This window comes from Phascolarctos cinereus, unplaced genomic scaffold, assembly GCF_003287225.1.
Source record: "Phascolarctos cinereus isolate Bilbo 61053 unplaced genomic scaffold, phaCin_HiC Scaffold_726;HRSCAF=1367, whole genome shotgun sequence".
NCBI classification, from domain to species: Eukaryota; Metazoa; Chordata; class Mammalia; order Diprotodontia; family Phascolarctidae; genus Phascolarctos; species Phascolarctos cinereus.
The window spans coordinates 344057471-344082816 of record NW_027556098.1 but is presented as its reverse complement, the minus strand read 5'-3'; the positions used below and the strand labels follow the sequence as shown (position 1 = coordinate 344082816).

At 39.3% G+C, this 25346-nt stretch overlaps 1 protein-coding gene across 1 annotated transcript; it reads right to left on the bottom strand.

Moving 5' to 3' along the window:
- Window positions 1-25346, bottom strand: STOML3 (stomatin like 3). The gene is made up of 7 exons (XM_020969984.2): window positions 25226-25346; window positions 11952-12055; window positions 11792-11864; window positions 8274-8356; window positions 4070-4273; window positions 2590-2724; window positions 1-638 (listed from the first exon to the last, which is right to left on the bottom strand). The coding sequence occupies exons 1-7, from the start codon at window positions 25275-25277 to the stop codon at window positions 417-419; spliced, it is 873 nt and encodes a 290-aa protein (XP_020825643.1). The 5' UTR covers window positions 25278-25346; the 3' UTR covers window positions 1-416.

Here is a 25346-nt window from a genome sequence, read left to right as displayed (position 1 = left end):
GATGCTTAACATGCAACTAATTTGGATTTATTAAGAAGTGATCAGGTAGAAATATAGCACTTACATCATTTTATAAATTACCTAAACTATCTACAATACCTGAAGGGAACTAAGTATTCATGACAAAGGCGAGCCTCAGCTATTCTGAGAAGGCTCCTGACGTTCATGGAGAACCCAATCACCCCATGGGAATGAAAACTCATCATTTTTGCTACTCTCCACCCACCCCCCAACTGCCACTTTAAAAGCACTTTACAGTCTACGTAATGTTTCCTTGTCATATCTATAACAGCTGCAGAGTTACCTGTTACATAATTTGAGTTTTAATGGATCCTGACTGTTCAATTGCCTGCTTCTCCATTACACCAGATTGGACCTCTCTGAGCAATGGGGCCAGGCCAGGGGACTGACTGTCGCTATCTCTCTACTTTTTTCTTATGATCATGATGGCTGATGTTCCCTATGCCTTCTAGTATATTCATGGGCAGAGGGAAGACAATGGTGGAATTCTTCTCTGTGGCCACAGTGGCCAAAGTTTGCAGATAGCGCAGCTGAAGAGCAACCGGGGATTCAGACAGTACCAGGGAGGCCGACTTCAGTGATTTAGAAGCATTCATCTCTCCTTCCGCTGCCAACACCTAGAGTAACAAAGGCACAAAAAGCCAACATTCACCACTGCGTCTCTGGATTTTATTCAGAAGTTTCCACCAGCCCATTCCTGGGCCACTCGGGAATCATAACTCTTCCATCTTGGGTTTTATTTTACAAAGAGATGATTGGAAGTTAGAGGCTTCAACTTGTTCCTTTGATCACTTACTCTAGGGAATGTTTTCTTCATGTCGTTGCTGACATCTCACAATACAAGATCTAATTCAAATTCTGTTAACTTTCAATCATGAAGATCAATGGGCACTTCTGATTCCTGGAGGGTAGTATCCTTGTCCTGAAAAGGCAGGAGGAGGGGAGGTATAGATGGACCTCAAGAGGGCCCCCAGGTTGTGGTTGGTGAATCTGGGGTAATGATGACCCTTAGGATTATGGCTCGCAGGTCCTATGGTGGGGAAGAGCCCTGAACTGTGATGATGTGTATTGGATAGGCTGGCACAGGGGTTGGGGCTAGGAGAGACCCTGAGTCATAGCCCATGACTCCTGTGGGGTTTGCAATGAAGACAGCCCTAGTAAGGGTAAAGAGATCAAGTTAGGAGTCTAAGGGACCCTCAGTCATAGTCCATGAATCCTTTGGTAGAATTTTAAGTTTCTTGGCAGGGGAAATGGTTTTTCATTTTGTCTTCATGCCCAGTGCCAAGTACAGTGTCTTGCATAGAGTGGACGTTGAAAAGATACTTAATGGTTAGACTGGATTGTATGTTAACAATGAATGAAAATATCTCAGTGAGCTTAAGTAGTACTTGGTATGTCACGGTCTTTTATGCCTTGACTTCCTCCACTCCTATTCTCTTTTTTATTTTATTTCTTTATTTGTTTATTTTGTTTGTTATTATGTTTTATGTTATTTATTTATTTATTTGCAGGTAATAGCTCTCTAGCTAGAGGAGGAGAAGGGATATAGTTGGAAATGATGGTGATATAAAAACAAATATATAAAAATTTTAAAAATGAATGAGAATTGTTTAGGAACTGAATCACTCTTTTCATCAAGTGCTTGTCATTGCTACTTCACTCAAGTATTTTCCTACCTTTGATGTCCAGACTCAATGCTTTGGAATAGCTGGGGCTCAGCTAATAGCTAATCACACACCAGATGTGTGGTAAAGAAAGATCACAGAAAGCTTTATTTCACAATAAAAGCATGCAAAGAGCTATAGGAAGGGTTTGTAGTCTCAGTTAGTTCCTAAGAATACAGGAAACACACCCATACAAAAATAAAAGTTGTTCTGGGGCTAGGATAATGGTAGAATTGAAGGGACTTGAGTTCACTCCCCATTTTCCAACCACATCAGCCTAGACTATGCTGAGCAAAGAAGTTATGGATCAGAGTGATTTAATTTTGCTTTCAGGTGGATTGATCTGGAAGCCAGCAGAGGATCTTTTGAGCAAGGACGACATAGAGTCAGTTCTAAGACCCTAGCTTCAGCCTGTGAGTGACCAACTGTACCAGAGATGCAGAATTGCTCCTTGGACAAAAGTAAAATACTGAATATACACAAAAAACTACTTGAGGCCAGAGCTCTGCTTAGATATTAGTATTAGTGTGTATTTTATCTCTTCTTATGCTATCTGTGTAACACTCCTTTAAGTAATACCAGCCCTCATTTCCCCCAGGTCCAGAGGCAAATTCTTATTAAGAACTTTATTATTAAGAATAACAAAAATAGCTAACATTTATGTAGCACTTTAGGGTTTGCAAATCAATTTCCATATTATCTTATTTGATCCTCATAATAACTCTGGGAGGTTGGTGCTATTACTATCCCCATTTTAGATAATAAAACTGAAATGGCGTTGAATGGTTTGCCTAGGGTCACACAGCTAAACAGCAGGATTATTTCTCATCAGACCATCAATTGGTCTTATTTTCCTCATGATCTTCGGATTGGAGACTGGATCCTAAAAATGAATGGCCCTTACCTTGGCTCTGGCTTCCCGGGTGGCCTCAGCTTCTGCTGCCATTGACCTTTGCAACTGCAAGGGAATCCGGACATCTTTGATTTCCACTCGGGCCACCTGGATGCCCCACAGCTCAGTAGCATCATGGAGTATTGTCTGTTTCAGAAACAAGAGAAAGAACAATACCAACCAGAAGATACATTACTAACTGGGTGTATATTTTTCCTGTGCTCTCTATTTTACAAGATTCATTCTCCTTTTTTTTCTCCTTTATTATTTATTCCCCTTCTTTAGGCTTAGCAGCTCCATGACTACTTTACAGGATCCAGTTTGGTTTATGATTAAGGAAGATTTCGAAATCTTCCTGGGCTGATTCCTGGAAGGATTAATCTAATGCTCAACATTCAAGGTGTGAATAGTTTTCACGAAGCAGGCTGGGGAAAGCAGGCCACAAGGCCAGTGTTTCAAGGAGTGGAAGCTCTTTGCTTCCACTGATGTCTTCCCCTAACCAGGGATGGGGAACCTTCGGCCTCGAGACCACATGTGGCCTTCTAGGTCCTCAAGTGTGGCCTTTTGACTTAAGTCCAAGTTTTACTGAACAAATCCTTTTATTAAGGGAATTTGTCCTGTGAAGTTTGGATTCAGTCAAAAGGTCACACTTGAGGACCTAGAAGGCCACATGTGGCCTCAAGGCTGCAAGTTCTCCATTGCTATAACCCATCCCAGCTTTCCTAACCCCTTCCAAGTGGGCACACAGCTCATATAATGTTTATATAATGCTTGAAGTTTTGCAAAGCACTTTAGAGATAGAGGGTTTTCCAAAAGCCTTGAGCTCTTATTATCCCCATTTTAGAAAAGATGAAGCTAAAGCCTCAGCCTTAACCTGAAGTTAGGTGACTTGCCCAAGGTCACCCAACAAGTAAACATCTGAGGCAGGATTGAAACTCAGATCTTTGTGACTCCGAATCTGACACTCTATCCACTACGCCTTCTCACTGCCTCTTGGGTAGTCCTTCATTTATAACGTTAAATGAAATAAATAAGACACTGAGACAAAAAAAAAATCACTGGAGCCCTTCATATTCCCAATCCTTCCCCAGTAGACTTTATGATTGGGAAAGGGAGAAAAAAACTCCAGAATGAAGCCTATATTCTTGAAAGCCATTGACCATATATATATACATATGTATATATATATATATATATATATATATATAAATATTATATATATATTATTATATATATATATACATATATATATATATATACATATGTATATATATATACATATGTATATATATATATATATACATATGTATATATATATATGAATAGATAGGTAGGTAGGTAGATAGATAGACAGACAGACAGACAGACAGACAGACAGACAGATAGATAGATAGATAGATAGATAGATAGATAGATAGATAGATAGATAGATAGATAGGTAAAAGATTACTCCAAGCATGAAATGTAGATTGTTGATACTGTGTGTATGTACCTGGATGCTATGGGCAATAACTTCTCTGCCAGCTAAGATTTGGGACAAAGTTTGTGTCCCTAAGACATTCCTCAAAGTGGTCTGAGCCAGTAGGAAGGTGGCTTGGTGAACATCGGTGACATTGGCCACAGCAGAAACAGCGCTGTGGATTCGGTAGTAGACCACTCCATCTACTTGGGTAGTCACAGAATCTCTGGTGAGGATCTGTAGAAAAAGAAGAGAGAGATTTCAAACTGTCCTGGCTCTATATTCCTCTAAGAGCTGGCATGACCTTGGTGCTTCATCTAGGTTTATGGGTTAGAAAATCTGAATTTCAACTTTCTGTATGTCTTGACAATTTTCTATCCTTTTTCTTCTCCCCAACTATCCCCTACCTGATCATCAATTTTAGCCTGAAAAAGAAAAATTGAAGTGTGTGTGTATGTGTGTGGGTGTGGGTGTGAGTGTGTGTATGTGTGTGGGTGTGGGTGTGAGTGTGTATATGTGTGTCTTTGTTGAATTTTAGAACTGGAAGGGATTTGAGAGGTTATAGGTCTATTCTAACCTCATTTAACTAATAAAGAAACTAAGGTGCAGAGAGATTAACTGATTTGTGTCCAAGGTCTCACAGATAGTTAAAATTCAGATAACCTGGCTTCTAGCCTGATACTCATTCCAATATATCACATTGTACATGATCTAGAGTTGCTGAATTTCATATCTGGGGGCCTTTATTTCCATGATATGGCACTCTAATTCAAAACATTCTAATTTAAAACAACATTAAAAAGTTACAACAATCTTATTTAACTTTTGTGGCTCCATTCAGAGGTAGAAAACAAGTTTTCCTGATTCCAGCATTTAACATCAATTGGTCAATTCAATGAACAATTTTGCAGCTTCCAAACGTGGATGCATTTAAAGTCACTCACAAAGGCCACTAGATGGCACTACATGCTGTATTTTTGGCTAAAAGACTAGCTATGGCTCTCCCCAGATTGATACTGGATAGGTTTGGACTGAATTGACTCCTTCTTTTGGTGTTTTGTAGATAAGATTTCCCAGTGTGTAATACCGGGAAAGAAACTGAAAATGCTATCTCATAGAAGTAGAGATATTTCCAAAAGAGGTGACCAGTTTTGGTATATGGTACTTATTTTTTTTTTAAGGAATAAGGAGCTCATTGCCACTTGGGGAATGGACATAGCAAAGCAGACACCCCAGCTTGCTTTGGGGCAGCCTTCTAATGGCCTTTTTTCCTAGGAACCTACATAGGCTTTTCTGTTGTGAATTCAGGTGAGTTTGAAACACCTCAGTTTTGCTTCTAGATCATCAATCTCAAAGCTAAATTCATTAAAAATGTCTTGAATTAGGAGTCAAGAAAGAAATTACTGAAACTGCTCAAGTTTGCTTGTTTACTACTCAGAGCAGACATTCTCTACATTTAAAAAAATAAGGATAACACATAAAATCAGGAGACTTCCTAAGGGGAAAAAAAAAAGACTATTGTTATTATTGTTTGTGTAAAAGTTAGGGGAAATCTTTAAGGTTTTCTTTCAGAGACAACTTAACTTCTGCATTTTTATCCAATTCCTCTCAAAGTATATTTTAAGGCAGAAATTGAATTTTAGTAGGGAGGTTTCCTCTTTACCAAACAAAATATTAGCATTTTGAATGCCAGGCATCCCTCTAAATTCTACTCTTTAATACCTGAGTTCTTTAAACCATGTGTAATTTGGTTGGTGTGAGTACTCCCTCTACTGCCACAGAATGCCACCTATCAATGATTTATTGCTGATTTTCATGGGTTGCTGTGGTTAAAATGGAAAAAAAAAATCATTCTGCAACCAACCAGGTGACAAGAATGAAATTAGCCTGGCTGGTCCTGGGACCACATATATACTTATTCCAAAGGCTTTCCAGTTGGGTAGGACTTCCCAAAACTTGCCCTTCCTTGACACAGCTTTAGAGAATTTAAACTAAAGGGATCATGGGCTCCATTAAATGGGAAGGGTCAGAGCTTCCAGGAGTTGGGAGTTGATTAATGCCACTCTACGCTGCCCTCATCTGCAATATTGAGTTCAGGTCTGGGTGCAAGGTTTAAGGATATTGATTAGAAGGAAGTAAAAAAAAAAGGATACTGATAAACTGGAAAATGTCTAAAGGAGGGAAACCAGAATGGTGAAGGGCTTTGCGTCCAAGTCAGAATCAAATAAAGGAATTGGCCATATTAAGCTTGCTGAAAAGAAGACTTGGGATGAGGGTGGGGAGGGCTGAGAGATATCTTCAAATATTTAAAGGGCTTTCCTGTGGGAAAGGGATTAGCTTTGTTCTGCTTTACCCAAGATGGAGGAACCAAGACCAATGTGGAGACGTCGTCAAGGTCAACTTAGGCTAGACATCAGGAAAAAATTCTGTCATTCAAGTGGAATGGACTGCCTCAGATAAGAGTAGTACCCCTCGTTGGGAGTCTCGAAGTCAAGGCTGGACGACCACTTGTCAGGGATGCCTCCGAGGTCTGTTCTGGGTATAGGGCAGTGATCCAACAATTCCACGTTGTGGTGAGGGTTCCTTTCAGATATAGGTAGGACTAGGTGACTACTGAGGTCATTTCCAACTCTCGAATTCTGTGATTTTGTGATGCCAGAATCACCTCCATGGTGATCACTCCATCAGAGTAGAGTTGCAAGCAAACTCCACCCAGGCCATAAGAACTCACATTTCTATGACACCTTAAGGTTCACACAGTTCTTTCATCCCAACAACCAGGTAAGGTAAATCATAAATACGTAAGTATTATCAGCTCCATTTGGCAGATGAGGAGACAGGCTCAGAGAGGCAGTGACTGTTTGCTACTGAAGTGTAAGAAGCACCAGACTAGGTGTGGGCTCCAGCCCTGGATCTGCCCTTAACTGGTTCTGTGACTTCGAACAAGTCACTCCATTTCCCTGGATGTTAGTTTTCTCATTTATAAAATGAGAAGACTGGATTAGATGATCCCTAAAATTCCTTCCAGCTCTAAAATTCTATGATTCTATGAAAAATTATTTGTTTGAGACTTTTTTAAAATTTCCCCCCCACATTTTAGAAGTCCTAATTATGGATTGACTCCTAATTTGTGTAAATTGTTTTGTATTCCTCCAATTTCAATTTCCGTGGAAATGTAGTGTTTCCTATGTTAGTTTAACAAGTGAGAAAGGAAACTATTCTGACCAATAACCATTTTTTTCTCTCCTTTCTGAGAGGTCTCTCTAGGGTCCTAACATCTTTGAATTCCTATACACATTTGATTCTTTTGTTCTACTCTTTATCTTGTTGGATCTTAATGTAAAAGAACTAGGACCATGAACCCAAGAGCCTTGGAAATAGCAATGGCTCTTTACCCATCATTGGCCCAGCATCCAAGCCCATAGGCTCTGTGGCCATGGCTAAGAAAGAAATCTTTGTGGAGAACTTCCTTACCATCTCCATTACCAACTGCTGAGTAGCTGCCAGCAGCAGGAAAGTAAGCCCAGCAGAACCCTGGAAGTAATATCACCCTGTCTGACCACTGGTCCTACTGCTATAAGCCTTAGCCATCATCCTAGGAAACAATCTCTGCACAGATGTCTCTTGACAACTCCTTCTACAATTGCTGCAATTTGCAATAGCTACAGGTACTGACAACCCAAAAAAGAAAGTTTTTATTGCCAAAGTCCTTGGTGCCATCCAATGGTTAATCAGAAATCTATGATTTTATCAATGGAAATAATATTAAAGATGATATGTTATCACCAACACTGAGAACCATTGGATTTTTCCATCTGACTTGCAGCCAAAACCTCCTATATGAATTCTCTCCTCCCACTAGAATGTGTGCTCCTCGACAGCAAGGATTATCTTATTTATATCCCCAGCTCTTAGCACAGCGCTTTTCACATAGCAAGCACTTAATAAATGCTTTTTTTTTAATCTTTCATTCAAAAGGACAGGAAGAGCCTTTTGAAATTCACAAGAGCTGTGGAAGTAAGATGCTAAGGAAGCACTGATGGGTAGAAGCTATGTTGCATGCATTACCTTGTGATTGGTATATACTCAAGTAAATTTAAAAAGACAATGCAATGATCCAGGATTTTATCAAAGTAAAATCACCCAATCAGGGTAAAGAAGGCTACTTGAGATTTCAGCATACTAGAAGAGTTTGGCTTTGTGCTTCTAAAGGAAATTGTTTGTGAATGGTTGGTACCTCTTGTGGGGGGATGTTGCAGGTAACAGTTCGGAGATCAACTTTGACAAAAACATCTACACATGGTAGCACAAGGATCAGACCTACCAAAAAGAAGGCATATTTCAAATAAAACATCCTGGGTAGTCAAAAAGACAATTTTTCTTTTTAAACAAACAGCCACAACAACAAATTCCTTGAGGTTACAGTGGGGCCCTAAAAGCTCCTATGACTTTTTTATATCAACCACTGTTTTCTTCACTATGGACACCAAAGAACTCTAACATTTATTTTGATATTTTCTTCCTGTTTGGGGGTTTATGCTCTCTAAATATCCAGGATAATTTTAATGAGAGTTATCTGAGGAAACATTTCATCATAAATCCATATGAAAGGCATATCACCTGGTCTTGAATGTCATATGCTGCTTCCATGTGAAACTCTTTCTCAACATTACTGTGGGAGTCTTCCTGAGAGTCTCCATTCCCTAAATCCCCATTGTATTACAGAATTTATGGTTCTTCCACAGCAGTCTTCTAGTTCAAATCTACTGAAGGGGAAATGATAGCTCCAGTTTCTCTGTCACTAACATATGTTGGTCCAAAGAAGCAAAACAAGATGTTAGGATAATAGTAGCTTATATTTACATAGCATTTTAAGATTTACAAAGCGCTTTCCTCACAAATCAGTGAAAGGCATATGGAGCACAATTTGCTAGCAGAAATGCAAGTGATATGTTGCTAGCTCCACTCTGTTCTTCCAGGCTGGGCAAGTGAATCTCCTGGTACGTTTTGCCTGAACCTGGAAAGCAACTAAGGGTATAATGATAATGAAAGGAATTTTCTCTCTACAACATAAAGAGCAAGCTTCATTCATGGGAGAGAAGCTTCTTAAATAAGAATAAAGGAGTTAAAAAGAAAGATATGACCTAAAGGCTTCTGAGGGCTTTTTGCTGGCTAGCTGCATGTGGCTGTGGGTCTGATTCACAAAAAGTGTTGAACTAGCTGCTAAGGCAATAGATAAAAGAGCTTCATTGGTGGGGGTGGATGCTAAACTTTGAGGATATTGGTAAATATTTTCTCCATTTACATATAAGCTAATTAAAGCTTAGAGAGTTAAAGCTACTTGCCCAATATTACACAGTAAATAAGAACTACGACTAGCAATTTTTGTACCTGAATCAAGTAGCAATGGCAAAGTGTACCTGTGATACATCTCCTGTCAGGAGGAAAAAATGTACATCTTAGATACCTGAGGTTTTTAGTCGGTAAAAGGAGAAGAAGCATACCACAGGATGAAGTTGCTGCTACGTGATGCTAGGAGTCAAGTAAGGGAAAAGGAAGACCAAAGATACTGGAGTGGTTTGCCATTTCCTTCTCCAGCTCATTTTATAGATGAGGAAACCGAGGCAAGCAAGGTTAAGTGACTTACCCAGGGATACACACAGTTAGTAAGTGTCTGAGGCCAGATTTGAACTCAGGAAGATGAATCTTCCTGACTTCAGGTCCGACACTGTATTCACTGTACCACCTACCTGTCCCTAGGATTTGCAAGGATGTCACAGAGTTGCTAAAGTGATGATTTAATGTATCCCTGCCATCAATTAATTGTTTATTCATCTGGAGGGAGAATTTTGAGAATAAGTGAATAAAAAACTTAGTGTCGATGCTTTGGATGCACCAATCCATTCTCATTCATTATATGGCATTATAGAAGCAAAAGATGGGTTTTGATTCTGAGCACCATGCAAATGGCTAATAATCCCATAGAAGGAAAAAAAAAACTACTGGGATGCTTTCTTCCTCCACAAAATCCTTATCTTTCCGCCTTTGTTGTGACTTGTCTTGAGAATGACTGCTTTATGGTGACTTTCCCTGTTGGTGATAGGTAACAGATGGGATACAAAGTGATGTTTAGCTTCAATTAGCAAAAGTACAGTCTTTTCATTAACAGTTTTGGATGACTTCCCACTGGTCCTTATGGCATTCTAAGGTAACTCATGAGAGATATGTGTGACGAGTGTAGTTAACCTGGGACATTCAGTACATGAAAATCCCTGGGAAACAGGTTCATTTTCAAAGGATGGTTTTCCCCTCCAGCATACTATGTGTTGGAACTATTCTATTGTCCCCAGATCAAGCTTTATTTTATTTTTCAGGCTTACCCTGTCCAAGTTAGAATGATTCTGTTGCCCTGCTCCAGAGTGTTTAACTACTGCTGTTTACTACTTTAGTTGTAATGGCTCTATGTCTTGTCTTTTCTCAAGGTCAGAAGCCCATTTCCTAAGCTTTTGGCCCAGAGGTTCTGAATCTTTTTCATGTGATAGATCCTTTGCTGGTCTGGTAAAGACACTGGACCCCTTCTCAGAATAATATTTTAAATGAATAAAATACGTAGGATTACAAAGGAAACCAAATATATTGAAAAACAGTTATCAAAATAAATTTTAAATACAAAAACAGGTTTATGAACCTTAGGTTTAATACTCTTATGGGTTTTTCACAGTGTATTTTTAGAGGAGGGAGGGGGTGCTAAAATTATAACTTTTCCCTCTAATGATGCTAGTGTTAATCTGACATAGCCATCCTCTTAATAAACTCCCACATATAAAAGTGTCTTCCAGTTGCTGCCAAACAGATCTTTAGGTACAATTCTTCATTGGGCTCCTAAGTACTATTTTTTAGAGATACTTGGCCTCTTGGGAAGATTTCCTAAGATGGTATTCTGATGGCGCTGTAACAAAGCCAAGGCCAACATCCCAGGGGCCATATTTCACCATAACCTAAGCTTCGTGATCTTCCATAGACTCCACGCTATGTAATACCACCCTAAAAGGACATGCCCCTCTTCTGATGGCTGCCTACTACCCCGTTTCTCACCTATTGACTTCCTCCCTCTACCTCTTCCCAGGGTTTGAGGGATGGGGTTTAAATTATTGTATATGTGCCACCAGAAATGTTTCTAGATCCCCTGGGAGTTGGGCCAATGGTACAATGATATATAACCAGAAGAGATTATCTTCTTTCTCATCTCATATACACATACCTTCAAATGAATTGTGCCAGGATTCATACTTAGTGCCCTGATTGCTTGCTGCCTTTCCTCTTTGACACTCATTATTTGATTTGTCCTATGTGGAGGTCACCTCTTAAATCAATATTCACCCTGTTCAAACAGTATGATGCAGATCATACCTTTATCAGTGCTCTGAATTGCAACCTAGTTACCCAAAAGTTTAAGAGAAGCAGTTTATCCCACTATTCATTGGTGTATCTTCTAAAGACCCTTTTCATGTGGGGAGTAGGAGATGGCAAGAAAGATGGGTTAAGTTCATGTGATTTACACAGGGGCCCCAAAGCCCACTTTGGCTTGAACAAGACCACTCAGAAGCTCAGAAGGACATTGAGAAATAAATTCTAAATAAATTCATGGGCACAATGTCTCCATTTCAATATTTTTGATTCTCCAGGGAGTCTTGCCTTTTTGTGTATTGCCCAAACTGTCCACAAAGCTTAATTCTGCAAAACATTATTTCTTACCTGGTCCTTTTGCTTTTTTTGCTTGGATTCTTCCAAGTCGGAATACAACAGCCCGTTCATATTCCTTAACAATCTAAGAGAATAGCAGAGTGGGTTTAGCCTTAATGTTGTCATTCAGCAACTTTTAGAAGCAATCCCTATTTTTTCCCCAGGTTGTTACCTTTAGGCACATCCATATGGAGAAAGGAAAGGTGATGACCACCAACAGGAAAGAAAGGAAAACCAGGAACCAGCCACAAGCCCCAATGGTTTTACTGTGGGCCTCTATTAAACAAGTAGAAAGAGACAGGTTACAGCTATCTTCGATTAACGAGCACTGACATCTTAAATGGCTGCCATCCAGTGGAGATGGCATCTATGGAGATAGATGGATTCACCCAATTCTGCTAAAGTGCCATATTTAGTCTAATCAAAATCAGGAGGTCACATTTGTGTAAGGCTTTATTGACTATTAATGCACTTTTCTCACAATTGTATAGTGTACTACTAATTTTATTCAATTCAATCTTCAAAACATTTACTAAGTATCTGCTATATAAAAGGCAGTGAGTTGAGGATAGGAAAGCAAAAAAGGTAAAATCCCTTCAGAAACTTACATTCAGTTCATTTTTAACTCAGCACAGTGCCTGGTACATAGGAAATATATAATAAATTCTTATTGATTAAGACTCAAACAATGACTGTTAGATTGATCCCAAGTTATAGAAGATTTGAATAGCTTACCTATAACTCTGGGTGAGCACCCCTTTTCAATAAACCCTCTCTAGGATTCCTATAAATAGTTTATAAACACCCAAGACTACTCTGCAATTTAAGAAATCTTTGCTTTGTCTTATGTAATTATCAAAGAAAAAAAAACTATCTGGAAGACCCCACCCATCATTTCCCTCCTATCTAGTAAAAGAAATAAATATAGATGAAATACTTTTACAAAGTTTTCATTTGCTTGGCAACCTTACTGGAAAAAAAAAACATCCTCTGTAAGATAGGTCTTTACCCAAAACATACAGGCTTAGATTATTAAATCAAATGACTATAGCAGACAGAATTGGCAAATTTTAACACATGGGTGAATGAAAGGGTGTTTCTAGTATTAAACTATCATAGTGATTGCTGTCTCAGGATAGCAGGAGATGGCATGAAATTGGCCAGGTGAACTCCTTTTTGAAGTAGCTGTCTAGAGACCTGCATAACTTTCTTACTTGCATACCAAGGGTTGGTATGAATAAAAAGGACTACCCTTTTGAAGCCTCCCTCTTTATTGAACCAGTGCTGCCAAAAGGTTTCCCTTTTGTAAGATCTCTACTGGAACATTCCCCTACTTTCTGGAAAGTTGAACTCACCATTCAACAGAAATTATTTTTACTAAAATGGTGTGTTTCTTGATGTCAAGATATTCCTATGATTCAAACCCAGGCCTTCTGTGGGTTACAGGATCATCTCATGAGTAAGGCCACAATCAATCAAAAGGCAAAAGAGTGAAAAACAAAGGCTGAGAGGCAAGGACCACATATATCCCAAAAGAAGGAGTAGAAAGAACATGTTGCCTTTGCCCACAGATTTGGTGCCATGCATGGACAAGAATAAGATATACTCCTAGGCGATCTGACCTGGCACCTATCAAGCATACAGGGCCACCCTCATTTCACTTTTATGACCATCTAGCTCTGGAATATAAACCCTTCCCTACGTAACTGAATAATAACCACCATGTTTTTTCTATTAAGCAGACCACAGCGGAAGAGACAGGCCCAGGAACTGCTACAAAACAGACTCTTGACACTCCAAAGCAACTCCTTTGCTCAAAAACTTCCAGGGGCTCCTCACTGCCTCCAGGGTAACCTTAGTTTATAGTTAAGGGCCTCCACATTCTGTCTACAACTAATCTTCCCAAACTTATTTCCCATTAACTTCCTTTCGTGTACTCTATATTTCAGCCAGCCTGGGTTACTAGCTGTATTTTGGTCTGTCTAGAAGAGAGACATGCCATATAACTGGAACCTATTCTTTCCATATCTTTGCCTGTTGCAATGGTAGATCAGCCTCGGTTGCCACCCCCTTTGTGAAGCCTTCCCTGATACCAGCCGAAAGTAACACTTCCCTCCTCAAATTTTCTTCCATCACTTGGTCTAGTCTCTCCTTTACCTTTATCACATTCTACCCTCAGTCTTCTTTCTGTATCTATCATGACCCTTCTCCTCCCACCCCATTATATAGTATTCTCCTTGAGGTCAAGAAATGAGTCTTTTTTTTGTCTTTGTATCTCCAAGTACTAGCACAATGTCTTGCACACAGTAAGGAGCTTAATAAAATTTTGTTGAATTTAATTATATTGACTTATTCATCACAGACTATCAGGAAATTCAAGAGCAGAAATGGCCTGAGAAAACTAGGAAACTTCAATGAAACCTGCATTTAGTCAGAGGGAGTGATGCAACAGTTCAGTGTAACTCAAAATGTTAAAAAAAAAAACAAACAACCAAACACCTCAATGAACTTTGCCCACTTCAAGAGTAGAGAAAAAGTTTTAATATCCCCATTGGAGAGAAATAAAAACAAGCAATAGAAGAAAGAAAACCGAGCATGGTAGGAACCTGGGTTCAAATTTGACCTTGACACTAGTTTTCTGACTGAGGGTAAATCACTGCCACACCTCTGTGAGTTTTGTCTTCATCAATTTGTAAATGAACATGAACATTTAAAGACTCATGTTCCTATCTCATGGAATTATTGTGAGGGCAGGGCTCTCTGTACACTTTGAGTCACTATAGAAATGTGAACTCTTGTTATATGTGTCCTAAAATGGAAAGTGAGGATAAAGGGCGAAAACAGGGGAGGATTCTGTTACTAGGCTATAAGATCTTTGGGAAGGACTGTGCATTACTTAAACTTTGTTTCTCCCTCAGTACCTAGCACAATATGTGGTACACAGTGGGTGCCTAATAAATGTTTACTATGTATTTATATGTGTGCATTATTGTCTAACACAATGTACTGCACACAGTGGGTGCCAAATTAATGTTTACTATGTATTTATATGTATGCATTATTGTCTAGTATAATCTTCCACACAAAATACTACTTACTATATGTATTATATAAGTGTCATTGCATTTAAGCCTGAATTTAGGCTCTCTCAGAGAAAATGAATGTTAACATGTTAGAGCTAATTCTCCCTGCAGTATAATTTGCCCATCTACTGATAAAAGTCAAGACAACCCCTCTTCCCCATTACCTGCACAACATGGGTAGGAGGCATAATGGTTCAAGTGAGAAGACATCAAGCTGGAGCTTCCAGCTGGAGATGCCCCGTGGGAAAGAGGGGTGCTTAGCACATACAGTCAAAGCCATTCCAGAGAGTGTCAGAACAAGGCCTGTGCAGGCTGGAGGCACAAGATATGTCTGGATGCTAGTGTAAAGATGTGAACCAGACCAAAGCGGCTGCTTCTGACATTTGGAGACTAACAGACCTACCAAAGGCTGAGGAAAAACACTGAACCTGCAGTATAATGGGGTTGCAATTCCATTTAACTATGCAGGGATTTCACTAATTCATGCACTGAGTTCTCTTCGACTATGAGCTCCCTAGGAGGGAGATCTCCTAAATTTCTTTACTAAGGACTATGGTCATTTCTTTGTCCCTTCTTAAATAAATCTGTTCTATTTTTAATGCCTTTGTTAGCCTGGGTGCTTACAGAGGAACTAAAGGCCCTTTGAGAGAGATTCTGATGCTTCCAGGAAAGCTATTCTATTCAAGAATGAAATAGTGAATACAAGAGATATTGTGACCCAGTTAAAATAGCAGTGGCCCCAAAGTTTTAGAGTAGTTTTAAGCTTTTAATAACAGAAAACTGCGCTAAGTTTTTGGGGGCAACCTATATACTCTGATGAATTAATAGTTTCAGTAAAAACAGCACGCAAGTTTGGAATTCAAGAGTGCAATACAACTGTGGCAAAGAGAGTATGAGGTTAACAATTTAAGGACAAAGAAAATGGCATAGCAGATCCCAAATACACAATATAAATGTGACTCAATAAATCATGGATGTAATGTTCAATCAGAAAAAAAAAATATTTTAGATCTGGAGATCACAGAACACAGCAGTTCCTATGGTAAAAATGGAATTGTATATGACCTTTGTAATGAAAAAGGGCAGATCTTTTCAAACTGACCAAGATGATGTCATAATTTTTATTATATCACAGCTGAGCCAATTTCTAGAACAAGCCCACAAAATGAAAGAAAAGAAGAATACCCAGAGATTGTAACAACTGCCCAAATTAATGGAGGGAATTCTCCTGGGGAGAAAAGGAGAAGGCACAATAGGGGACTTAGGAAAAGACTGGAGTCCAGGGAGGGGAGAAAAGAGGTGAGTCCAGATTTTTTAAAAAATGTTGTATTTCAAGTCATGGTAAGGGAAGAAAAGGCAGGAAAAGAGTTAGGGAAATACAATAGGTGCAGCAAGCATATATATTAGGATGAAGAGAGCTCTCAAAGAAGGAAGAAGACAGGTAAGAAAACTTTGAAGTCTCCAGAGGAGTCAAGGAAGAAGGGAGGGAAGATCAGAAAGGAGGGAAGAGAGCATTGTAAAAGATTAATGGTAGAAAAGACCAGTCAGAAAAAGAAGCCTGCTTTAGATAGAGCCCAGGTCTCAAAGAATGTAAGAGATAAATAATCTGAAATATAGGAGAAGAGGTAAGAAAAGAGAAGTTAAAGGATGTTCAAAGGAAGTCTTGACATACTGCCTTTAAAGTACATAAATAAGTAGAAAGCATGAATTTAAAATTAGTGTAACAAGGATTGGCACATGCACAGAGTGCCTCTGATGGCACCTCCCCAACATGAAGAGGCTGAAGACCCAACTTTTGGGAGGGTTGTGACAATGTGAAATAGAAGTGACTTGGAGAAGCATTGACGCAAGTGTAGACAATCCGCACTTGGTTCCAATTTGCTAACCACATGATTAGAACTAGGAGTGCCTTTAAAAAATCAGTCATTAGAGTAAAAGTCCATATCTGTTAAGGAACAAGGAACTTTTGGGACCCAACCCAGGGTTAACTAAGACGAGGACTCATCAGGGAACATCGGTTGAACCAAGGCTGGAACTGACTGATCCTTGGGACTAAGCTAGCTCTGAGCTCACTCTTTCTAGAGACCACGGTGGTATAGGGAGAGTGTGCCCCTAACATGCTGGGGGAACATGTTGGTACTTTGCTAAACTAGAAAAGAAAAGGAAAGGAAAGAAAAAAGAAAGGAATGGGAAAGGGAAGGGGAGACCCAACAAATATTTGGTCTCTAAATGCATCACAGCAAAACATATGGAGTAAGTTAGTCAAAGTTCCTGGAAAATGAAGAATGGGCAAGCTGCACTTACAAAGAAAAGTTTGTGAGATCATATTAAAAGGAAGAAAGAAAGAAAAAGAAACTGAATCAAGGTCTTGCAGATAAAGCCTTTGAATGTTAACAAAAATGCAAAAATGTATAAATGCATAAAAGAGTTGAGAACTAGCCATAAAAAAGTTAAGTAAGCAGAATAAAACAACAGAAATTTCAGAATACTGAATGTATAGGAAATGTACATAAAATCTGTGAAAACTTTGCAGCCTCTTACAATCCCGAACTTCCTTCATAGATGGAGCAAGTGTTCCCTTCTCCATAAACAGCTAGCACCTCTTCCCACCCCACATTACCTATACTTACAAATGTTCGTATCTTCCCCCACGCCCCCATGGAATGTTGAAAACCACAATTGTTTCATTTCTCTTTTTGTACACCTCTTCTGGCATAGCACCTAGTAGGGTCTTAATAAAAGTTTGTTCACTAATTGATTAATGGGAAAGTGAGTTGCCTAATTACTTCTAAATCAGATTTATTATGTTAATATCTCAGCTCTGCCATTTGCCACCGGTGCAGCTTTTATGATCTCATGGAGTACCACTGGTAGGTCCCTCAAAGGTCATCTAGTACAACCTGCTTATTTTACAGATGAGGATACTGAAGCTTAGAAGACAGAATTTGAACTCAGATCCCATGACTTCAAATTCAGTGTCCTTTCTGTTACACTACATTGTTTCTCTTGGCCTGCATTTGACGTTTCTGGGCCTCATTTTCCTCATCTTGTAAAATGAGGGAGATCTCTAAAGTTCTCTTCCCCTGTAAGTCCTATGAAATCAATATTTGTGAAGGCTGTTGAAGCCACAAGTGCCATTGGGGGATGAATGGTCACACCTATGAGATAAATGATAGTTGTAGAAATATCACAAGTTTTGGCCCTACAGGCCTTCAGGAAGGACATCAATCAGATCAGCTTCCTCCTGACTCCAGGCTGGTGGCCAAACCCTGGGCTTTTCTGAAAGAGCCACCACCCCCTCTCTGTACTGCGTGTGTAATTTTTTTCATCTGAGGAAAAACAAAACAAAGCAAAAACAAAAAGCAGCCTTGACCTGTCAGAGGATCCCCTAGGGTCCCACCAAGCTCATGCGTCATCAATCACCAAGCGCGGAGCTCGGCATCATTAGACACTAAACTTGCTGCAAAATGAATAAGGGAGAACATGGTTCATCTTCTGAGAATTACACCTGAGCATTAAAATCACCCAGGCTGCCTCTGCTAGGAGAATTGGTGGTGTCTTCGCTTGTCATTAGCAGCAGATTAGAGAGAGAGGCTGTTGGGCTTTGTTCTTCAGGGAATCAGACAGGGCAGGAACCATCGGGATCTCCCCGATCGGGGCCCCACTCTATGCCGCCAGCATAAGGGAAAGTATTCTCCAGTCTTTGCCTCTCTTTGTGACAAAATCAGTGAACAAAGAAGTAGAGACTGAATCTGAGAATTAAAATTATTCAGAGAAGCAAATGTGAATCAACCTTGCTGTTTTCCCCACTTCTCAATCTTCCTAACAGGTTGCTATGCATTTCTGAAGAAAGTCTCAAAATCAAGCTATTATCATTCATCATTATGAGGTAGCAGTGAAGTGAGTGCAAATCATTTCAACCTTTCAACCCTCAGTGTCCTCATCCGTGAAATGAGGATAATACTAGCACCTATCTCCCAGGGTTACTGGGAGAATTAAATGAGATATTATATATAAAGCACTCTGCAAACTTTATATAAGCTACATAAATCCTATTATTATTATTATTATTGATAGTAATAATAACTAATATTTATATACCAGTTTCTATGTGCCAGACACTGTGCTAAATGCTTTACAATTATTATCTCATTTTATGTTCACAACAGCCCTGAGAGGTAGGTGCTGGCATTATCCCCATTTTACAGATGATGAACTGAGGCAAACAGAGGCCAAGTGATTTGGCTAGGATCATGAAGCTGTCTGAGGTGGGATTTGAAGTTGGGTCTTCCTGACTTCAAGCCCAGAGCTCTACTGCAAATATAAACTACACCAAAAATAAACCAACCAACAAACAAATACCCTCAGTTGGGCTCTCACTGTTACTTGGCAATCGTTTTATTCTATTCTTAATACAGCAAGGAATAGCAGAGAGAGGACTGCACTTGGAATCAGAAGACTTGACCAGCTATGGGACACTTAACCTCCCAGTCTTAGTTTCCCCATGTAAATGAAAGGGTTGGACTTATAATCGCTTCCAAGGTCCTTTTGGACTCTAAATCTATGATTGTATGTGCTTATTTCATTCCTCATAAATACAGCCAGATCCCCTTTTCTGGAGTCACCAAATCTTGACCTACCCTTAAAGAAGATGATAGAGCTTTCCATTTCAATAAGACTATCAAGGTCATTCAACTACTGGCATCATTACGTATCTACCACGTGCTGAGTACTACGCAAGGAACATGGGATACATAGACGAAACAAAGCCATCTTGAAGCTCACCTTCCATAGGGAAACATATATAAGTAAATGCAAACCTATATGAACACGACGTAATCGATCAGAAAATGCATCTTCATGTCATTGGAGTGGGAAAGCCACTAACAAGTAAGGTGATTATGGGATGACTGGAGTTGGAGGGGGCATTGGAGTTGGACCTTTAAAAAAGCTATGACAGAAAAGTGAAGACGGAGGCACTTCTAGGCCTTCTAGGCAAAGTCACAGAGATGGGAGATGAAATGTCATGCATGGAGAACAACAGGCAGGTCAGTGTGGCCAGACCACAAAGGGTGTGAAGGAGAGTAATGTGAAATGAGCCTGAAAAGGTTCACTGGAGCCAGACTGTGAAGGGCCTCAAATGCGAAATACTGGAACTGTCCATTTATCCTAAAGGCAACAGGGAGCTGTCGGAGCTTCTGGAGCACAGAGGTGATGTAAGATGTGAGTTTTAGGAGTATCAGTTTAGTAGCTGTTTGGAGAATGGCTTGAAGAGCAGAGAGGCTGCATTTCTCTCAATTTCTCACCATTCATACCAAAAAAGTAGCCTTGATGCTTATTTTCTTTTCCCTCTTCCTCAGGGAAAGGGGGAGGTGCCCCATCCTCTCCAGCACTAACCCTTCCACCTGTGACTTCATCCCTCACACCTTGCTCCATCAACTATCCTTCATATCTTAGACGTTTTCATCTCTGCCTCTCAGTGGCTCCTTCCCATACTTAACAAACATGTCAAATTTTCCCCAATCCTTAATCAGGATGCGGACTGGACTTGTTGTACGGAGAAATCCTAGATGGAGAAATTCCCCCTACCGATGCAGGTCAGCACTTCCTCTACAACTACAGTTTTAGAAATTTGTCTAGAATGCTAAGAGGTGCATGTATATGCATATACATAACATGCATACATATATGCACACGTGTGCTTGTATGTATGTGTATATTACATATATACACATAGGTCTATATATATTTATATTTTACATATCCTATAAAGATAAAGAAAGAGACTGATTGTCTACTATTTGTCAAAAATGTTTGCCCGTGGCAGAGGAAGAAAAAAAGATGGAGCTCAATGAATTAGGATATATATGTATATGTATGTGCGTATATACACATTATATGTGTATGTGTGTGTATATATTACACACAAACACACACACACATATCACTCTTTCCCTCTATTTCTTTACCAACTACTTTCCCCATCTTTTTATAACCTAGTTTCCATCCCTGCCACTCTACAGAAACAGTCTCTGAAATTCCCCAATAACTCTCCAATGGCCAGATGTACAGGCCTTTTCTTAACATTCCTCTTGCCTGACCTCTCTCCAGCTGTTGCCATCGCTAGCCACACCCTCTCCTTTAAAGTCCTTAAGGAAGGACAAACTCTCTCAGTTCTCCTACCTCTCTAACTATTCCCAAAATCTCCTTTACTGGCCCTCTGAGGTGAGAAGACTCCGAACCCTTTTCTCTCTTGACTTTCCTTCCTCTATCTTTAAATGGTACTCAGGGCTTCTCTAATGTTCTTATTCAATTCGTACAATTCAGCTCTGAATGTGGCTTCATCCAAACACTTACCATATTCTAATTTCTGTTAAAATTATTTGTGTGCAGGTCTTATTCTTTTACTAAAACGCAAGCTCTTTGAGGACAAGGACTATGTTGTTTGTCATCTTTGTATGGCCAGTCCTAATCACAGTACATTGCAAATGCAATAGAAAGTACATCATACTTCTTTGTTTAATTGAGTTATGTAATTATTAATTATTTGTGCATGTGTTTTATTTCCCCAGCTAGATTGTAACTTCCACAAGAGCAGTGATTGTTTCAATTACCTTTTTGTCTCTAGCCCCTAAAACTGTACTTTTAACAGAGTTGTCATTTAATAAATGGTTGTGGAGACATGAATGATTCTGTCTCGGCCTTTTACTAGTGTCTAATGGGAGGTAGAAATCTGATAAATGTATCCTGAGATGACAGAAATAAAAAGGTTATCAGATATTTCTGAGGTGGTTATCATGTCACAATCAGCACCCAGTCATTGCCTATCAGAAGTCAGTGGTTTTCCTCAAGTGCAGAGCTCGGTCAGGCTCTCATCTACTCAATAAACCCCTGTGGCTCCTATTATTATCCTGAGGATAAAATAGAACCTCTCCTCTGTTTGGCTTTTAAAGCTCTTCACAACTTGGCCCCAACCTATCTTTCCAATTTAATTATTCATTTCTTCCCTTCGTGTACTCTGTAGCCCAGTGAAACTGGCTTTTTTCTCACATTTGATACTTTAGACCCATACCTTGAAACTGACTGTCCCCCATTCCTGGAATACACTTCCTCTTTATTTCTTAATAAATGTTTGTCGATTGATTGATAGATATATAAATATAGTGTGCTGGTGCAGGGCTCTAATCAACATCAATGAGGAGAGAGTCTCATATGAAAGATTTCATTCAAATATTTTAAGTTGCTATTATTTGAAGTGCGTGACTCAGAAGCATTTGGCAAGCACTTAATACCTGGCAAAGAAGCACATTCTTCTAGCTTGGTATAATGGATAAAATGTTGGGCTTTGAGTCAGGAAGACTCATATTTGAATTCTGCCTCAGACAGCAGTTGGGTGATCCTGCACAAGTCACATAGCCTTAGTTTCTTCATCTGTAAAATGGGTATAATAACAGTACCTTCCTCACATGTTGTTGTAAGATCAAGTGGCAACTAGGTGGCAAAATATATAGAGTACTGGACTTGGAGTCTGGAAGAACTGAGTTCAAATCCTAACTAAGACATTTGTTACCTATATGAACTCTGGCAAGTCACTTAATCACTATCTGCCTCAGTTTCTTCATCTATAAAATTGGGATAATAAAAAAACCTACCTCCCAGGATTGTTGTGAGGCTTTAATGAGATAATATATGGAATATGCTTTGTAAATCTTAGAGCACTATTATTTTTACCATTGTTATTTTCATAGCCTAAAAGCTCATCCTTTTTTGCTGGTTCTAAATATATGGACGTATCTCTCAGGCTGCCTTGCTACTTTTCATTATTATGTCGTTGAACTGATGTGGGTTCTCCCTGAACCAATTCAGATCCTCCCCTCTCCCCTTTACCTCCTGTTACATGAAGTTTCCGTCTCTATTTTCCAATAAATTCAGCACAGAAATCCCTCCCAGTGTGCAAGGGCCTTCCTTTTCTTCTTTCAATGTCTCAGGGGTAACAATGTACACCTTTTGTCCCTTGGTTGTCTGCCATTCTTGCTAAATGATCAGTCCAACACCTTTTCTAGACTTATGGGATATGGAAGCTCAGTTACCTAGTAATGGGAAAATATGTATGACAGCTCTTGGAAAACATAGACTATGTCTTATTCATGTTTTTTATTCACCAAGAAGTCCAGAGTGGTGCCTCATAGACAGCAGATGCTTTATAAGTTTTTGTTCTATTAAATTGAATTTAAAAAGATCTGCTGGGAGTAGAACTGTAAGGTCTCAGATGGAGAGCAAGAAGGAATCTCAGAAATTGTTTAGGGTCCTTCATTATAAAGATGAGGACACTGAGGCTCTGGAAAGTAAATTTGCCCAAGGTCACACAGGTAGTAGTCATGGAGGGGAAGGTAGGATAGAACAGGGCAAAACTTAAAGCAATAAAACTATTCTCATGAAGTTACGTAAAATCTGGGAAATTTCAGGAAGGACTTTTTGATGTGCAACTTAATTTTTTTCTGAGGCAATCAGGGTTAAGTGACTTCCCCAGGGTCACACAGCTAATAAGTATTTGAGGCCAGATTTGAACTCCAGTCCTCCTGACTCTGGGGCTGGTCCTTTATCTAATGTACCATCTAGCTGCCTCCGTGTACAACTTATTTTGAAAATAAAACAGCTAAGTTTTCCCACCCCACTACTTTGGAGGAACTTATAGACAATAAGGGTCAGTGAAAAGTATACTCTTCTTTCAGTTTCCAAACTGATTAATAGCTAAAACAAAAAATAACTGAGATTTAGTGCTCTCAAAATAACATAGAGATTAACTTGGGGGAGATGGGGAAGAAATACCAAATATTCTTTCTTGGTTGAGGTAGTCATCATTCAAAGTTCTCTAAAGAAAGTAGCAGCCTCGGATTTAGATTAAAAAAGAAAGAAAGAAAAATAATCAACAACCATAAAGTAAACAGATTTCCACTTTGATGTAGCTGGCCAAATAGCCACAACTATTCTGAACCTGTTGGATAAAAGACTGCCCCTGCACAAGTGGCACCATGCCCAGGAATTATAATTCTTGGTAATGCCACTCATATCTTGGGCCTCTTTCATGATCCTTGAGATCCTTGAGAAGAATCTTGAATTTCTCCACCAATCAGACTTTAGCCAACATACGATAGAAATGAGTGTTAACAATTTTCAGAGGCTTGTGTGTCTAAACTGTCTCTTCCCTCCCTTCTCCCCCATTTTAGGCTTTGTCTTAGGGATGAAGGAGCTCATAAAAGAGGGGAAATACTTCAGTTTAACACATTCAACAAACATCTATGCAGTTCCTACCAGGAAGAAGGAAGAAGACTAGGCTCTAAGGATCCCAAGAGAGATGTCAGATGGCCCTTTCTCTCATAGAGCTTAGATATTTAGTACTTTAGTATTTGGAAAATTTGAATTGAATAATTTCTGAAATCTCTTTAGCTCTGAATTTTATAATCCTAAATCGGGGGAAGGGACTTTTAGAGATTAAAGATAATTGAGGAAAAACTTAAACTGAGATATTCACTAATTCCCTTTGCTCCTTTCTTTAGAGTAAACATATCAATGATCAAGGAAGGATGGAAGAAAGTGTGAGTAGAAATCTGTCAGAACAATTTTTCAGTGATGTAGAAAGGTGGAATAAATTATCCTCAAGAGAACTACTTTCTTAACCCAAACAAGCTTCCCAGAGGATTCGAGTTTTCTCTTAGAACCCATCTACGGAAAGTGTATTGGTCTTTCCAGTTTTTAACTTGGGTTCATTCTCAACATGCACATCAATCATGAGGGAGAGAAGGTATTCTCTATCTTTCTCTCTTTTTATCAATCTTGACTTATAATTCATTTTTCCTTTCACTCATAAGATAATCAGATGTCTATAAGATCGTGGAAACCAGCCACTACCTAACTCCTCCAAGAAAAACGCAAAAGTTAAGTATTTTTATACAAGTGAAAAAATATAGCAAAATATAGCAAAAATATAGCACAAACTTTTCTCCCCTAATCGGGAAAATTAAGGAATGATCCAACCAGTCTTCTTTGCTCTAAATGAGAGAAAGTCCAGGCTTCTCTATTCAGTAAAATACATGCCAAGATCATGTTACATGAAAAGTAGTCCCTAATGACTTGGAAGGGAATTTAGAAACCACGGGGTATGAGCCCACCATTTGCAGACGAGGACACTCTGAGAAATCAAGTGATTGCCCCAAGGCAGCACAGATATTAAGTAGCAGAGTCAGGATTTGAACCTACGTCCTCAGCCTCCAGGTCCTGGATTCTTTCCAATATATCACATTATCCATATGCAATGCTTGTTATATCTGTTCCACTATAAAACAAGGAAAGGAAAAGAACCTACCAATTAAATTCTGCTTATCCTGCTTTTCAGGGGAGGACACCCCAGCATCCATCACATCCTCAGAGAAGTCTTTATCACTGTGCAGTTGTGGAGGGCTCAGTCATCAGAAAGCAGGTGAGGT

Bases quoted from the DNA above. Each gene is read 5' to 3' on its own strand.
- STOML3 (XM_020969984.2), bottom strand. From the start codon at position 25,277: ATGGATGCTGGGGTGTCCTCCCCTGAAAAGCAGGATAAGCAGAATTTA. The intron at 11,865-11,951 runs GTAACAACCTGG...CTATTCTCTTAG, and splicing joins CCATATGGATGTGCCTAAAG to ATTGTTAAGGAATATGAACG. The intron at 2,725-4,069 runs GTACATACACAC...TTTCTGAAACAG, and splicing joins TTATTGCCCATAGCATCCAG to ACAATACTCCATGATGCTAC.